Source organism: Seriola lalandi, unplaced genomic scaffold (genome assembly GCF_002814215.2).
Source record: "Seriola lalandi dorsalis isolate HSWRI2012SDOR001 ecotype SW California unplaced genomic scaffold, Sedor1 jcf7180002054885, whole genome shotgun sequence".
Lineage (NCBI taxonomy): Eukaryota > Metazoa > Chordata > Actinopteri > Carangiformes > Carangidae > Seriola > Seriola lalandi.
This window is the reverse complement of record NW_019525437.1, coordinates 1,546,044-1,563,114: the sequence shown is the minus strand read 5'-3', so window position 1 is coordinate 1,563,114 and position 17,071 is coordinate 1,546,044. Positions and strand designations below refer to the sequence as shown.

The 17,071-nt window shown below is 41.2% G+C and overlaps 1 protein-coding gene across 3 annotated transcripts; it reads left to right on the top strand.

The window, feature by feature from the left end:
- The first annotated feature begins 2,754 nt into the window (after positions 1–2,754).
- On the top strand, positions 2,755–8,299 carry slc34a2b (solute carrier family 34 member 2b). 3 transcript variants are annotated; one of them, XM_023428744.2, is made up of 13 exons: positions 2,755–2,843; positions 3,335–3,386; positions 3,478–3,600; positions 3,688–3,816; positions 3,947–4,090; positions 4,627–4,738; positions 4,825–5,020; positions 5,101–5,196; positions 5,435–5,546; positions 5,964–6,131; positions 6,423–6,539; positions 6,635–6,759; positions 7,285–8,299. In XM_023428744.2, exons 2-13 carry the CDS (start codon positions 3,341–3,343, stop codon positions 7,828–7,830), a joined length of 1,914 nt encoding a protein of 637 aa, XP_023284512.1. In that variant the 5' UTR covers positions 2,755–2,843; positions 3,335–3,340; the 3' UTR covers positions 7,831–8,299. The 3 variants fall into 3 exon arrangements, with proteins under 3 accessions (XP_023284512.1, XP_023284513.1, XP_023284511.1); XM_023428745.2 differs by having other exon boundaries at positions 2,773–2,874; XM_023428743.2 differs by having other exon boundaries at positions 2,773–2,917.
- Positions 8,300–17,071: the final 8,772 nt, after the last annotated feature.

Sequence of the window (17,071 nt, the reverse complement as noted above, 5' to 3'; positions counted from 1 at the left end):
TATATAAGTAAAATTGTTAAATAATTATAATAATTATAATAAATAATTAATTATTCTTAAATATTTTTACTTTTAGTTCTCAGAATGTGCAAAAAACTGGTACCATATGTAAATCATTATTTCATTAAAGTATTAATTACATCAAGTTTTTTTGCTGTGAATTTTACCACATCAACAGTTTCAGTGTCTTTGTAAAATTAATATAAATGACCAATATTTTCTGTGTTGTGATATTGCCTTTTGATGGAAACAAATGTATGTAGAATGTGCAAAAAAAAAAGAAAAAAAAAGGTGACTTTGAGTTAATTCATTTTCAAATGTAGAAAGTTGTCCTATAAGCAGTTTTCTGTTGGTAATTAATGAAGTTAATGTCTATGGTTAAGTAAATGTCTATAGTTTAAGTTATGTGTATGTTCAGTAAATGTATGTGTTCAGTAAATGTGAGCTATTTTGTAGATGTTTACCTCTGGGTTTCTTTCTTGTGAAGGTTCACACACTGTATGATAATGCAGTGAATTATTTTATTGATTTAAAGTGTGTTGATAGGTAAGATTTACTGCGTGTGTATTGGGAGCAGAATGTTTCAGCAGTTTGTGTTCCAGCCAACAAATGTAAAGTTTTCTCTCTGTTTGTTTTGATTCTGTTTGATTTTGTTATAGTGTGTATTTTAATGTTTTATGTAGGGGTGTTTTGCTGAACACTCTGTACCTGATATACCTGCAGCTGCAATCATTATTGGTTGTGTAGCAGTAGAGTGTAACAGTGCAATGATTGCTGGTTATGAGGCCAGTCAATATACAGGATCACTTTAGAATACCAGGTTACAAGTCCTAGAGGAAGAAGAAGTTCTATTACTTTTTCACTGATTTTATTTATGGTAGCTGTTACTAAGGAATGTAGTGGTATGTGTTTTTACTTGTGTGCTTTGGTCTTTAAGTGATAAAAGTTGTAGAAGAGGAGGATGACAGGCCTTTTAGACATGTGCAGTTATGGGCCTAAAAAAATCTTTTTAGAACGTCTCGAGGGATCGAACTCTGGGGAGCGAGGAACACATAAAACTAACTCTGGTGACCAAAGCAGAATGAATCATGAATCACGGGGGGACTCTTGACTTGTCAGAGGCCGAAGTCATTAGAGTTCAATTTCAGAGCAAAACATCATCAGCAAAGTGCGTCTCTCTGAAACCCTCATGTGAGTCCCACATTTACCAACAAGTCAGCCACAGCTCCAGCAGCTAAACAGCCAAATGAAGCATGTAGTCCATACAGATATGTACCATAATAACAATCATCATCTATCATCATAGATTTCAAATATTTCACCAAGCCAGGATCTGCTGTAAGACTTCAGAGTTGATCCTTTGCCATCAACCCAGTGAACCCTTTTTTTTAAGTGCAGCATTAAATCTGTTGTGATTGTTTTACTGCAGTTTGGGAGTAACTGCAACATGATTCTGGCTTAATCATTGACTCATATTCACACCATTGATTTTAGATGTAATATGCGCAGTTGTTACAGTCATATCTCAGCCATATCTCTCGCTATAAACCTGGACTAATAAGCAATAAATGTGTGCATGGACACGCGTGTGTGAGTGCGTGTGTTATCTAAAGAGCTATAAACCTGTGTGTGTGTGTGTGTGTGTGAGAGAGAGAGAGACAGAGAGAGAGAGAGAGAGAGAGAATGACAGTATGTGTATACACATGCATGGTGGAGCATGTGCAAAGATAGTGGATACAGATTATGTATACAACTTGAGGTATACATTACACCACCTGCTTCAAGCTGTGTTTATACCACAGGAACAGTTGTGATCTCTCACTGTTTGGCTGAACCTGGAAGAAATGAAGTGCATGAAGCAGCAACTGCACCCGTCTGACACATAACCAGAGTCCACAAATGTTACATAATAAAAATAAATACATCAAATCAAATTAAAGTATATTTTAATGTAACATTTGACAGCACAGTGCAACAACTTGCAAAGAGCAACAGAAGATTAAAATGATGTGGACATGTGGGACCCAACTTCTAAATAAGGATAATAAGAATAAAAACAATGAAGTAAAGTCTATTTGTGACCCTTCATTACAGATTATAGTCTTTGTCATGTTATTAGTGGTGGTTTCCTTCTTATGTTGTTCAGTTTGAAGCGTTTCTAGAGTCCTGAACAGATCAAACTATCCAGTGTTTCAGGAAAGACACATTAAAAACACAGGAACATGACAACAACAGTAGACCTGTGTTACTTTGTGCCACAGAGCATCTGACTTCTGTCTTACCACTGAGTAGAGTTCAGAAGAAATGCAGCTTTGTGTTTCCCGCGCAGCCACCAGGGGGCGGTTTGTTGGATTTCACTGATGTTTGATGGAGTTGACTATTACCTGTAACCTCGGGCTCCACCCGTGGCTCAGACTAAAGCCTGTGGACAGATGCTGGCTCACAGTGTCCAGATATGCCAGTAGTATAATATATATTATAATATAATATAATTATATGATATATAATTTGATATAAAATATATAGTAATATAGAATCTAAAAATGTATTAGAAAAGAAAGAGAGAAGTGTCAGTGTCAGTGTCAGCTCTGTGCAGCCTCCTCATGACTTTGGATAATCATCTGACCGCAGATGTTGGGTTGAGTCGCGCAGCGTGGCCCACATACAGATGCACCCTCCCGTCACTTGTACTCTGCACATGTGTGCGCGACCCTTGAACTGAGCGCAGAGTGTGTGTGCGCGGCGCGGCGCTATAAAAGCTGCGCTCAGCCTCGGAGAGAGCAACAGGTAACCCAGGTGAAGCCTCCCACTCACACTCACCGCTCAGAGCTCCGGACCAGCAGGTGCGTTTACCGCCATCACGGCTGCTCTCAGGTAGAACACGGGCACGGACTGCACCCTGACTCTTATAGTCCAGGTAAAGAGTTCAGTTGCTTAAAGATCCCGGAGGACTGTGTGTGAGATGCACCTGTAGTTAGTTTTTCTATCTGGATGTATTTGTGTTCAGATGATCTTGAAGCGATCTGGTTGTACTTCTCTTTTTTCAATGCAAGTCTAAACATGGTAAAGTTGAGGCTATTGTCAGTATAGAATTTTACAGTGTTATCCTGACGGTTATACAGATATTAAGCAGATATTACATACCATAATATAATGCATTATAGCATATCATAGTATTGGCTATTGTGAAAGAATCAGTTTATTTTTAAGGTTTTGCACAGGTGACACTTCAGCTTTGCTCAGTTATTCAAACTTTTAAAAACATTAACTGTATGTAGGTTAATTAATATTAATTATATCTTGTTTTAATTGAAACTTTTTTTCTGTTGTCCAGGCAGCCATGGCTCCAAGACCAGAAGTGGGGACTGACTCCTCCCCTGCTCTCAGTATGTCCTGTTCCCTTGGATACTGTGAATCTCTTCAGACTGTGTTTTTGCCACCTTTTCCTAACACTCCCTCCTCACTGCCCTCCATTAGATGACAAAGCTCCAGCTAGGGACATCCTGCCGTCTTACTCCACCGTGGACCTGGTGAACGAGGATCCAGAGGAGAATCCCTGGGATCTCCCCGAGCTCAAAGACACTGGAGTCAAGTGGTCAGGTGAGGCAGCTTGTCATTCTTACAGCACAGTGCGGAGGCCTCTACACAGCCGGACTCTGATTCAGTACTTTGTGTTTGTTCTTACAGAACTGGATACAAAGGGGAAGATCACGAGAGTGGTGACAGCTATAGTGAAGCTGGTTCTGCTGCTTGGACTCCTCTACCTGTTTATCTGCTCTCTGGACGTCCTCAGCTCTGCGTTCCAGCTGGTCGGAGGTAAAATCAATTCACAGAACTCGCTGCACATGTAGTGTATTTACTTTGTAATGCTGGCTCCAACAAAGTGCTGCTTATGTAATGTGTATGCAGTGTTTTCAACCTGAGGCTTGTTTGTCTGTGTGTGCAGGCAAAGCTGCTGGTGACATCTTCCAGGACAATGTTGTGTTGTCCAACCCTGTGGCCGGGCTGGTGATCGGGGTGTTAGTCACAGTGCTGGTGCAGAGCTCCAGCACCTCCTCCTCTATTGTGGTCAGCATGGTGTCCTCTGGATGTAAGTAGACACACACACACACACACACACACACACACACACACATACATACCATTAAATGGAAGATACATGCATACACTCATGCTTAAATAATATACAGGATATTATTCATATTTATATTTATATTATATTGGATATTGTTAAAAACATTTTTTTACAATAGTCAGTGTTTAGAACAGTTTGGTTAATGTTGCATTCTTCTATCAGAAGCAGAGACTGGGCGTGTTGAACAATGTATCCTTGACTTTTAGCCTTGTTTTAACCAGTTATCCATTACTTGCTTTTAGATGAATCTAATGTCTTACTTATAGATTATTACCTGTTATTAATCGCAGCATGTGTTCAGGTGTTGTAGCTGTCTGAGAATCTTTATTTATTTATTTATTGTTGAATTGTAATTTTATTTTTTTTCAAATCAGAGTTCACTCACAGTTTTCCCGCGTACCTGCTGACAACTGTAGAATCAGTCCTGGTTGGGAGTCACTGCTATAGTGTGTGACACATTGATACAGTATGATGCTACTGATTGTTTTCAGTGCTGGAGGTCCAGTCTGCGGTGCCGATCATCATGGGAGCCAACATCGGAACATCGGTCACCAACACTATCGTGGCCATGATGCAGGCAGGAGATCGAAATGAGTTCCGCAGGTAAATCAGAGTGTGTAATCATTCACGTCCTGTGACACATGTATAGTGTGTGGTGCATGCTCAGGAGTGTGTTCCTTCAATTCCAGGGCGTTTGCTGGTGCGACGGTCCACGACTTCTTCAACTGGCTCTCTGTGCTGGTTCTCCTGCCCCTGGAAGTGGCCACAGGCGTCCTGTACAAACTCACCCTCCTCATCATCGAATCCTTCAACATCGAGAGCGGCGAGGACGCCCCTGACCTGCTCAACGTCATCACCGACCCTCTCACAAACTCCATCGTCCAGGTAGAGACGGTGACATTCGGAGGCAACATTAACATTAAGAAAGAAATGTCTTTTTTTTTAATTCACGTGTCTTCTGTTAGCTGGACAAATCTGTGATCACCGGCATCGCCACCGGTGACCCAGAGGCCAGAAACAAGAGTCTGATCAAAGTGTGGTGCAAAAAAGAGACCAACACGGTGAGAAATCACAACAAGCTGCATCACATGCATTAAATTATTAGTTTGCCACAGTGATCACAACACGATAACAGCAAAACCACATGATAAAGCTATGGTTACCTCTGCTCTTTGTGTTACTGACTGATATTTTCCTTCTTGTATTGTGACCACAGTGATTCTGTTGGCTCATACTCTGAAGGTGAAATCACTTCTTGATTATTGACTTCTGCCCCTGTTTTTGTGTCGTTTCTCTCAGACTTTCTGGAATGTGACGGTGGAGAACTGCACTGCCGGCGCTGTCTGCTGGGAAGAAGGAAACCTGACCTGGACCGAGATGAACATGACATGGACTGATTACCAAGAGAAATGTAAGTGTGCCTCCATCAGTGAGTACAGGTTGGAGGAAAAAAAGAGCATTTACAAAGCAATTAGGATTACCTGAGCTACTGAAGCTCAGTGAAACATGAGAGAGCCACTCCACCACAACAGCGTCCTTCATGCAGACCCTCTGATGTCCCGACAATGACTACCTTTGAGACGTTATAGTGACTCAGCTAATAACCCCCAGCCCCCACCCGCCCGGACCTGTCCACCTGCTCAACAGGTCTATTCATGCTGTCTTCACGCTGAATTCATGCTGACCATAACATGCTCTTCAAAGTATCCTGCCCCCAATAAAGTAAATGCTTTAGTGAAAGTCATGCACACGAGGCTATTTCTCTCATAATGCATGCATTAAAAGTGGACACTTAAATGCCAATCATCTCTTTGACCGTCTGTTGCAGGCAAACATCTCTTCGCCAGTGCCAATTTGCCGGACCTGGCAGTGGGCCTCATTCTCCTGGCTCTGTCTTTGCTCGTCCTCTGCACCTGCCTCATCCTCATCGTCAAGCTGCTCAACTCCATGCTGCAGGGACAGGTGGCCGTGGTCATCAAGAAGGTGCTCAACACAGGTACAGAAAGAAAAGAGACTCTCCTCAGCACGCACCATTCAGCCTGTTTGATAGTCGGCACATCTGCTTCGATGGTGATGCTCGATGAGCAGCACAGGCAGAGCCTCCCTGGTGCTTCTGGCTCACCTCCAGGTGCAGGTCCTGCTGTGTGACGGAGAAAGCTCAGGCACAAACACTGTTTTGATGAAAAGTCCTCGTTTGCTCTGGTCATGTGGTCGTAATGTGTGCAGTCACACTGTGCTCACTTCATCAGGTTTATTGTTCACCTCCTGTGTTTCTGTTTGACTGCAGATTTCCCCTTCCCCTTCACTTGGGTTACTGGCTATATTGCAATTATGGTGGGAGCCGGGATGACCTTCATTGTTCAGAGCAGTTCTGTTTTCACCTCGGCTATAACTCCTCTTGTTGGTAAGTTGTCATTTATTTATAATGATTTATCTATATTTCTTTAACTATTTTTGAATGATTCCAGGACTTGTACCTTGTCAATCCTCTATCAACAGGTATTGGTGTCATTAGCCTCGAGAGAGCCTATCCTCTGACCCTGGGCTCAAACATCGGTACAACAACCACAGCTATACTTGCTGCTATGGCTAGCCCTGGAGAAACCCTGGCAAACTCCCTGCAGGTGAGACACAGTGAAATTATTTTCTTGTGTGCTTGTCTTTACCCAGGCTAGCAGCGTGACTGTTGATCCAGACTCTAATATCTCTAAAGTACTGAAATGACTGTAATGAAATTTGGCTCAGACATTCATGTTCGGCAGAGGCTGAACTCATTGTTCTTTTAGCTCAACTGTGAAGTTCACATTTTTGTTTTTTAGTGAAATATCACAACTCCTATTTAATGGATTGCCATTGAACTAGGTTCAGATGGTCCATGGTCCCAAGAGGGTGAACTGTAATAACTGCTATTCAGTTGTGTGGCAGATGAGAGAATAATCATAATCATAAACCTGTATAAACCATTAAAAAAAAAATTCTAGTTCACTAAACTGCAAACGAGAACATAGTAAACAACATACCTGCCAAACGTCAACATGCTAGCATTGAGAGCATGTTAGCATGCTGACATTAGCATTTAGCTTTTAGTTTTCTTTGAGATCTGACAGAGATAATCTTGTTTGAATGTCATTTTTTCGTTTTTTTTCTAGATTGCACTTTGCCATTTCTTCTTTAACATCATGGGTATTTTACTGTGGTATCCAATCCCCTTCATGCGAGTGCCCATCAGGCTGGCCAGGGGGCTGGGGAACCACACTGCAAAATACCGTTGGTTTGCCGCCCTCTACCTCTTCCTGTGCTTCTTGGTTTTCCCCCTGTCTGTGTTCGGCCTGTCGCTGGCTGGTTGGCAAGTCCTGGTTGGCGTCGGCGTGCCCATCATTGTGTTGGTCGTCTTTGTGGTCATCGTCAATGTGATGCAGTCTCGATGCCCCCGCCGCCTGCCCAGGGTCCTGCGCGACTGGGACTTTTTGCCCCGGCCCCTGCGCTCCCTGGCGCCGTGGGACGCTGTGGTGTCTTCCACTTTCGGCTTCTGTGGCAAACACTGCTGCTGCTGCTGCAGATGCTGCAAGTGCTGCAAAAAGGATGAGGATGAAAAGATCAGAAAGAACAGCGTGAAGAGTCTGGAGATGTACGATAACCCAGCCATGTCGAGAGACGAGGACACAAAGGAGGCTGTTAAAGCAACACATCTTTAATATCATCAAGTTTAATTTGTATCTTAATGCAATAATGTATCTGTAATACACTTGTAATTGTTCATCACTTCTCAGGTTGTGGTATGTTGATGATTCACTTGTATTGGATAATATATTGAGCACTATAGTTAACGTTGACAATGACTTTCACGCTGGAGAATATGAAGAGAAGTCTCGGACATATTATTATGAACCTGCTGTTTCTGGGCATGTGATGTTTATTTTATGATGTTTTCAATTTATTGTTCAGACTCACCACCTGCCACTGTCTGCTCTGACTTAACTCTGGGTGGTTCTGAATGTTATTTTTATATTTTTTATGATATACATGAGAGGCTTTTGGATTTATTGTAAAATTTGAACATTTAAACTTCAAATGTTTAATGTAGCATTTCAAATATTTGTTATCCTTCAGTATTTAAGACTTTAATATAATATTTGTAAATAAAAAATTGCTATTTTTAAAGTGCAGTTTTGTCTTTTTTTTGACATCCAGTTTCATCATTTACTTGTAGATTGCACAGGAATCATATAAAGAGCCTGAAGTCAATGTTATTTATAGTGACTGATATGTCATTCTCGTCAGTACATCTGATATCCAACTCCGATATTGCTGCTTGTGCATGTGTCCTGCATGATAGATGAGAAGATTCACTCATTTCCTGTAAATGTGCTAAAAGAAAATGGCTTCCTGTAGCAAACAGATTCTTGCTTTCACATCTGATGTCCTTTAGAACAGGAAGTTTATGACGTCACACTACAACTAAATAACTAGCACAACATAATCCTGGTAGCTCTTGGTTCAATTTTGTTAAGACATTTTAAAGCTTTTTTAAATTTGTGTGAAAAAAAGTTTATATAATATGTTTTTTTGAAGTTGTTTTTGAATGGAAAAGAACAACTCTCAGTCTGGTGTAGGGGTCAGGTATAAATAATCATTTATATTTTATTATAATCCTTAAAGTTATAATCTGTAACTTTTCCACATTAAAATGTCTACAAACAACTCGACCTATGTTCTATGTGTTTTTGAATTGTGTTCTTACATTATCACAAATGTTTCCATCAATTCCCAAACCAGTGACATCAAATCCTCTATGATCATGTGTCAGTGTGTTTGTCTGACAGAAGCTCAACATTGACTTTCATCTAGTTTTAAGCCACATACACTTTTTCCACCTTGGTGGTTTTCAGATCTATATTTGAAGCAGATGAAGGATTTTAGTCGTCGGACGTTTGGATCTGAAGTTATCAGAGAAACAAGCTGAGGAAATGTGAGACAGCTCAGCTCCCAGCTGCTGGAGACGTCCTGTCCTGTGTCACTGAAGAGAGGAGGACACCTCTGTGGATAATTCAGCTGCTGGTAAAAACCTGCTGAACGTCTGTTTCATAAGTTATCAGAGAAACAAAGGTAAGCAGTCTCAGTTTCAAGCTACTCCAAGATGTCCCGTGTCCTCTGAAGGGGATGACATGTGGGCTACAGGTCGGACTCGGACCTGGGCAGGTGAGCCGTGGCAGCACCCACAATCACTGATTTTTAAAGAGAATCATCTGGTTCATAAGTTATCAGAGAAACAATCCAAACTAAGTTTAGCATCAATCTCAGCTCCGATCTCCAATCTCTTCCCTGAGTCTCTGTCCTCCGTACAGCGTCGCTCAAACACCGACTTTAAATGTCAAACTGCTTCATTCAGTGTTATAATCACTGGTCCTGTTTGATTTACTGAACCACTGACACCAGGAGGAGTTTATGGTCATGATGGTGAAGACCACCATGATCCCACACTATTTCATGACGTCACCCTACGACGTCTTTTGTTGATGTTTTGATTGAGAGAGAAGAAGTTATATACTGTGCCTTTAAATTTGTGTGAAAAAAAGTTTGAATAAAATGTTTTGAATGAGATGTTTGAATGAAAAACCAGGACTAATTCATAGATTTTGAAATAGAGTTTTGCCTAGGGCTCAGGTAAAAATGATCATATAGGGTCTTACAACAGTAAGAAATGGCGCCAGGGGCGTCGTGTGGCGTAGTGGTCTAAGCAGGCGCCCCATGTGTAGAGGCTACAGTCCTCGCTGCAGTCGGCCCCGGCTCGAATCCCGTCATTCCCCCTCTCTCTGCCTCCCGGTTTCCTGTCTCTCTCCACTATACTGTCCAATAAAGGCATAAAAAACCCCAAAAATATACTTAAAAAAAAAAAAAAAAGAAATGACGCCACATATAGTTCTCTGACCTCAGGAGTCTAACCAAACTATGTGCTCCTCCCACCACCACCACCAACACTACTGTACCTGGACACTGCCCTTTCTGCATTTATGAGGTCAAGGAGCTCTGGTAGACTTCAGATCAAAGGGAGACTTTAACTACATCTTTTATGGTTTTATTTATGAATTGATTATTACTAACAGACACAAGGTGTCATTTATCAGTGTAGCAGACAATAGTAATACAATTTTATAATCGATTTCAGGACAATGTTTTCTCACATAGCAGATAAACTGTGTGAGCTCATTGTTAGCATAAAACGTATCGTTGAGTTGTAAAGTCATCAGCAAGGTGCTACACTGCACAGTTATGTGCCACGGGCCATGCACTGCGGCTGGAAGGAAAAATATTTCGTCCGTCAGCATAGTGTGTGATTGCGGAGTTCACATAAAGTGTAACCAGCTTTATCTTCATGTAGGAAACAACGATTCAGAAGGCAGAGGTGGAGAACAGCAGAGCGCCGGAAACACAGATTTAAATAAGATGATAAAATACAATAAAGAGAGTGAATATAAATATTGAACCATGTTGTACAACAGTTTCACCATCCATCACAAAAGCCGTCAATAATCTCGGTGTGTGGCAGTTATCACAACACAGCATTTTGCAACAAAATGGTTCAAGACAGTTCACTCAGACATCAGTGGTGTAAGAACAGCGGACTGGGCTTCGCCTACACTGGCCCACCACAGAGATCCGATACACAATCTGAGCAGCCTTTTCTGCACACAGGCTGGGAATGCAGTGGAAACTGGTGCACATGAAAGAATCTGAATCAGGGGCAGATTTCAGCTGTTTTGCTAAAGTTTTATTTTTAAGGTTCGATTTTATTGCCACATTACTGGACAGAATGACTGTACTGTATGTGGAGATTATTTTTCTTCAAAGCAAAGTCCATTATCTGGCCTCAACATAAACTGGACACACACTTCACCTATAGTAAAAAAAAAAACACCTCTAATGCTCAAAATATAGACACAATTATGATCTGGAATAAATATTCATTATTCAGGGCATGCGAGCAACCATCCTACACTCACCATGCAATAAACCGTATTACCAGCATTCAAGGTCACATGGATCGCTACGCTATCAACCAAGCACAATAAAACTTTTCTGGCTGTAAATGGACTGTTTCAGAGTACAGTCATTTTACAGCAAAAGCATAAGAACAGCTCAACTTCAAGTGGTGAACTTTTTGCGGGTTATCTAATGTTTCGACCCACATGATACGGCAGAACTCAATCAGATTTCTAGGAGTCACAGTCAGCTAATGCTGTTCCATACGTTTTCCAAGAAGCTATTGATTAGTGATTGATCAGATCTGAGATTGATTCATTTCATTACCTTAAAATGCATTTAAGTCAAAAAATGTAGTATGTGACTTTCAAACGAGCTTTATCTGATTTTTTTTTTTTTTTTTTTTTGGCCACTTTAGTTAGGAAACAAGTTGTAAAAAGATCACTGACATATTGTCACCATTTAAGTTAGGGTGAACTTGTTAGCACACATTCACACATCCAGCAGCATTTCTATGTCGTGTTTCTGTCCAACTGACTAATGTAAACCCACCATACATTCTCCTTTTAGCTCTGTTTTTGGAAATGCAGCTGATGAACAATGACTCTAAAACATACTGTTTACCCTCGTAGAATTTCATAGAGCTTTGTAAGGTGATAATTATGTGAGTTTGCCTTTACAAGTGTCCATCTTCAGATTACACATAGTTATCTGAGCCATTATTAAAGCTCCATACAGTCTAAAGGTAGATGGTCATGTGTAGTTTAGGTCCAGGTTCTATATTAATACTGTGAAAGTATCAAAGCCTCAGTCCACAGAGAAATGCACACAGCCTGTATTCAGAAACTGAGCCTTAAAACCAGCCGTCAGGACTTCTGGAACTTTGTGATGTCACAACAAAGCAAGCCCCACCCACCTGGAGCCACCATCCAACTTTGTGTTCTGAGTGTTTACCTGAAATCTGAAAACAGTCAGCGAATCAGAAGAGAGGCGCAGAGCCTCCTCTCTTCTGATTGGCTCACCGACCTGTTGGTACTAGAGCTCCAAAGAGAAGCCTGAGAGAGGAGATGTAAAACTACACTGAGATGGTTTTTGGTTCTTAAAACCACAAATATATCTTCTTATAGATCAACACTTCAAATAAAACACAGGAGAAGAAGAAAATATGGAACATTTAATCTAAAATATTGATTAGAGCAGCTTTAACATGTTAGATCACTACACATGTAACTAAGTCTTTCAAAGCTCTGTGTCGTTCCGCACATCTCTCTATCTTCTCATCATCTTCTCTATCTAAATGTACGACAGCATTATTAAAGGTCCTTTAAGCCCATGCAGGTGTTTCCACTGATTGACCTCTGCTCAGGTTAGAGCTGGGTGGAGCTGTGCTGGGATTACAAAGGTGTACCTTTCACACTGATGCAACAAACCAAATAAGGCACTCAGAGTGATGTCAATCAAGCACACACATACAGCATGCACACAGTTCTGGGTCTAATTAGGGAAAATGGTTGTGTGGATAGATGGATTTGTAGGGATCCATACAAAAAGTATAAATACAAAAGGTCCACTAAATAGTGATCTGATATACAGCACTCTTTGAATTTGACTCCTCTGCTTGGACTGTCAGAGTAGTGCAGTAGAGCAGTGTTATCAAGTCAGGCTGGTCATAGTGAAGCTCAGCAGACACGTCTAAAGATAAATGGACTTGTTACATTTCTGCTATGGTTTCATGTGAATGCACAGGTAAGAACAGAGTGGTGGTGACATTAAAAGGCACATTGCCACCAGTCTGCTGCTAGGCCAAGTTAATCTGATTATTAACGGTAGTACAGATAGTTTTACAGCAGCAGGAAGGCTGGTATGTAATTACTGGCTGCTGACAGGTGAAGGTCCACAGCAGCCAAATGACAAGCGAGGACACACAGAGAGGCTGTGGTTGGACGCAGTCAGATCTTCATTTGCCAGGTTCTTTCAGCTGCAATATAAATATATGTAAACTTCCGCAGCAGCTCTGAATGCAGTGTGTGTGGTGTTCTTTGGCCTTTTCAATGTCACAGCAGGCAAAGCATAACAATATTAATCACTGCACTCCATTCAGATCTGCAAGTTCCATTGTACTGGTGTTGTGTATGCTGGGTTACTGGCATGACTTCCTGGGACATATAATAAAATCACTGATGTTAATTACATCTGTAGCCTTTTTTCCTGCCATGAACTGTGAAAATATAATCTGTGAAAAAAAAAAGTTTTATTTAATCTTGACCGTAAACAAAAGTTTTGGAAATATTTACAAACGAGCAACTGTATTAAATCTGGATTCAGTATCAGTACAGAGAATCACATCCTGGACTATCTGAATATGCTGCAGGAACATTGTACTGCTTCGCAATCTCATAAATCATAAATTTTGTTTATAGGTGGCGAATCCTCCAATGTGAAACTGCCATATCAAAGAGATCTGGAAACAAATTTCACACAGGAGAAATGGTTGGGTTTCTTAGCAGACTGTGGAAAATTTGTAAAGGAATCAATAGGGAAGTTATGATGGTAGGAATGGTTACAGCCCCCAGAATTATCTTAACACGTTGGAAAGTTGCTGTATCACCAGACCTGAAGGACCGGATGAATGCCATGGTGGAGACGGCATCTTATGATTCTATGCTTGAATGACTGAAGGGGAACATGGAAGATGGGAAAGTCCCTTCGGATGCTCTTTTGGACCTTTACAAGGACTGATGAAAACTTGGCTCAGAGCACCAGCGACTGAGCACGGAACACTCCCTCCCTCCCTGTTGTGAGCTGAATTTCTCGTCTCGTCTCGTCGTCTCCCGCTTATCCGGATCCGGGTCGCGGGGGCAGCAGCCTCAACAGAGAGGTCCAGACGGCCCTCTCCCCAGCCACTTCCACCACTTTCATATATGTGAGTTAGAATTTCATTTATTTATTTATTTTTCTTTTGATCACCTCTTCTTTACACACCGTTTCACAGTGGCAATGCCATTTATGTCATTTAAATTCAATAAAAATGTAAATAACAGGAATACTGAATCATTAAAAAGAAAGTTTTAACAACAACAACAACACCTGAGCAGCTGAACTGGTTCCTGTAAACAGCCTCCCACTAAGTCCAAAAACAACTCACTCCTGGTGAGTTGCCTTCCCCCACACACTCATGGCTTTTTATTACTATCAGCTAACCACCGTACACACGGCCAGTTTTTTGCAATAAAAGTATCACAACTTTTAGTCAGTGTAGACAAAATCACTCATGAGTTACTCTGACATAACTTTTTTCAAAGTGGGCGGTGACACATTTTTCCCCCTCAAGGCTTCCCGTAAGAACTGGGATGCTCATGTGCGCTCAGATGAACTCAGTCTGTGCACGGTGCATCAGGAATGTGAGCCGAGAACATTCAGTACTTTTAATTAGCCGATGACATTTCTAGACTAAGTGGTACTCAGACTTTGAATCAGGGCCCTGGGCCTGTATCATTTGAAACTGCTGATACTGTGTAAAAAGAGCTTGTTCTGCAGGGCACCAGAAATCCTGATAACATTCCTGTCTTATTTCACCTTGTATTATCATTCATTCACACACATTCAAGTATTACATTCACACACATATTTTATGAGATTCATCCCTGACCACCATGGGCCTCACCCTCTGGTCAGCCAAGGCTAGGGGCCATTGGATAGACTTGCAGGCTGCGTGCCCCCAGGGCTGCCTGCGGCCAGTAATGTCTGTAATCAATAATGTGTGTTTGTGTGTGGGCATGTATTACTCATGTTGTGGGGACATGAATCAGTTTACACAGTCACATTGTAGGGACTCAACAATGAATTCTTCCCAGGAAGTAGATTTAAGGTTGGGAAGGGGAAGGGGAAGGGTCTCCATAAGATGAATGTAAGTTAAAGGTGGACTACACAATGTTGCAGAATGACTACTGATATTTGAACTGCCAAAGCAGCGAATCTTGAGCATCTTATACGTCATGGAAGTAGATGTGAAACAAACCTTACAATATAAAACACAATCAAACAAACATCACGCACACACACACAGCAAACACAACGGAGTAAAAATAGAGAGAGTTAGCTGTTTAGATTGTTTTTACTAAACTTGTGTTCCAGAAGAGAGGACTGCAGGTTTGTAGCTACACTAACAGAGACGGTAACGTCACCTGGCAAAACATTTTGAATTATGTATCCAACCAAATAAATCCACAGGCAGTCTCCATCGTCCTCGCCCTTCTCCGATCATAGCATTTCCTTTTCAGTTTTTGCTGTTCCTCAGGCATCTTTCCTTAGAGATTAGTATACCGGTCATCACGCTGTCATCATGGCGCCACCAGTAGACGTTCCTGCGTGCACTCACCTTAATGGCGCCACTGTTCACCATTCAAAACTCCACACCGTTTGATGGTGACAGAGGGGTAGACTGCTCCTTCTCCTTCCCCTGCAAATCCATAAATTGCATGTGCCAGATTTACCATCTCACTCCCATTGCCCCCTTTACCCCATCTCCTCTCCTCTCTTCTTCTTTTCCCTTTTCCCCAGTCACTGATTGGCTGGAATAGTGTTGTGTTACTTGGTCTGAGCCACTTTGTTTATATCATATTTACAGAGCCAGCCTGACTGTGTAGGAACAACAGAACTTACTCTACCTTTAGATCCAGTGGATCTGCAAAGAATGAGTCAAGTCATGAAGGATACATGAAGTTAGGTTAACACTGGCATTATTCTATGGTCAAATGCCCGCAAGAGGATGGAGTGTTAACATTATAATGATCAAAGCAGACGGGCCTCATCATGTGGGATGAACTTGTGTTATACAGGTATTACATCAGTAGCTGCTCATTAAATTTATGATTTAATTTTTAATTTCTTTTCATCACATTAGCAGAGGTAGTTGTTCCCTGGGTTTCTAAAATCCAGCCAAGGTTTCATGGGCATCCTTCCTATTCATGTAGCAACTGAGATGGGCGGCATGCAGCTCCCTTGCCTCTAGTTATTCAGAACTAAAGTGAGGCAAGCAGTTGGGGGGGGGGGGTATCCTCATATAGAAACCGAATCACAAAAAACACACTCACCCATTATAGTTCCTCAAGCCAGTGCATTGCTTCAAAAGCTTCACTGAAGTGTAACTGAGGTACAAAACCACGGTCTACCAAGTGTGCTTGTTTCACCACGCACATGCTTGTATCACATGGAAAGGCACTCAGTGGTTGGTTTCAGTGCCTTTTTGTTAATGGTGTTAGAAACTCAGGGGAATGTCAATGGGATGCTTTAATGGATTGCACATTACAGCAGCCTTTTGAAAAGAAGTGAAGAAATTATATAGTTACAGATATCATCATGAAACTGTTTGACTAACAATTACAGCGCCTAAAATTGCTCCCTACAGTTGTGGAAGATTAATAGTGTATGTGTGCACATGCCATGAACACGTGGTCCCAGTTTGTTTGAAACCACAGGACTTTGAAACATGTACAAATCAAATATTAGGCTTTTTTTTCCTAACAAGAATATCTACAGTTTTCTTTTTCTTTTCTTTTCTTTTTTTTTTTTATCCACGTATGGTAATCAAATATTCCAGAGGGTTCAGGGAGAGTTTAATGAACAAAATCAATTGAGCTATTCTGTCTGCATTGTAATACTGTTCAAGGGTCCACTAATGTGCTACAGTACAGTGCGACAATTCAAGGTCACATCAATCAGCGAGTTACCAACTCATTAGACAATCAAATGGAAATGACGACTGTCCACCACATAATTTAAAATCACTTGAATGACTGTTTCAAACTTCACTCTATAAGTTGAATCAATGGAAAAGAAAAGCTTTATCAGTAGAAGATTTTTAACACGTGGCAGAATTAAGATGCAGTTAGATTTTTCAGTACCACTTTACAATAAGACTGCCCTTATAAAAGATTCATAAATGGTTTATAATTA

Coding starts and splice junctions, on each gene's coding strand:
- slc34a2b (XM_023428744.2), top strand. CDS start 3,341: ATGGCTCCAAGACCAGAAGTGGGGACTGACTCCTCCCCTGCTCTCA. Junction 3,387..3,477: donor TGACTCCTCCCCTGCTCTCA/GTATGTCCTGTT, acceptor GCCCTCCATTAG/ATGACAAAGCTCCAGCTAGG. Junction 6,132..6,422: donor CAAGAAGGTGCTCAACACAG/GTACAGAAAGAA, acceptor GTTTGACTGCAG/ATTTCCCCTTCCCCTTCACT.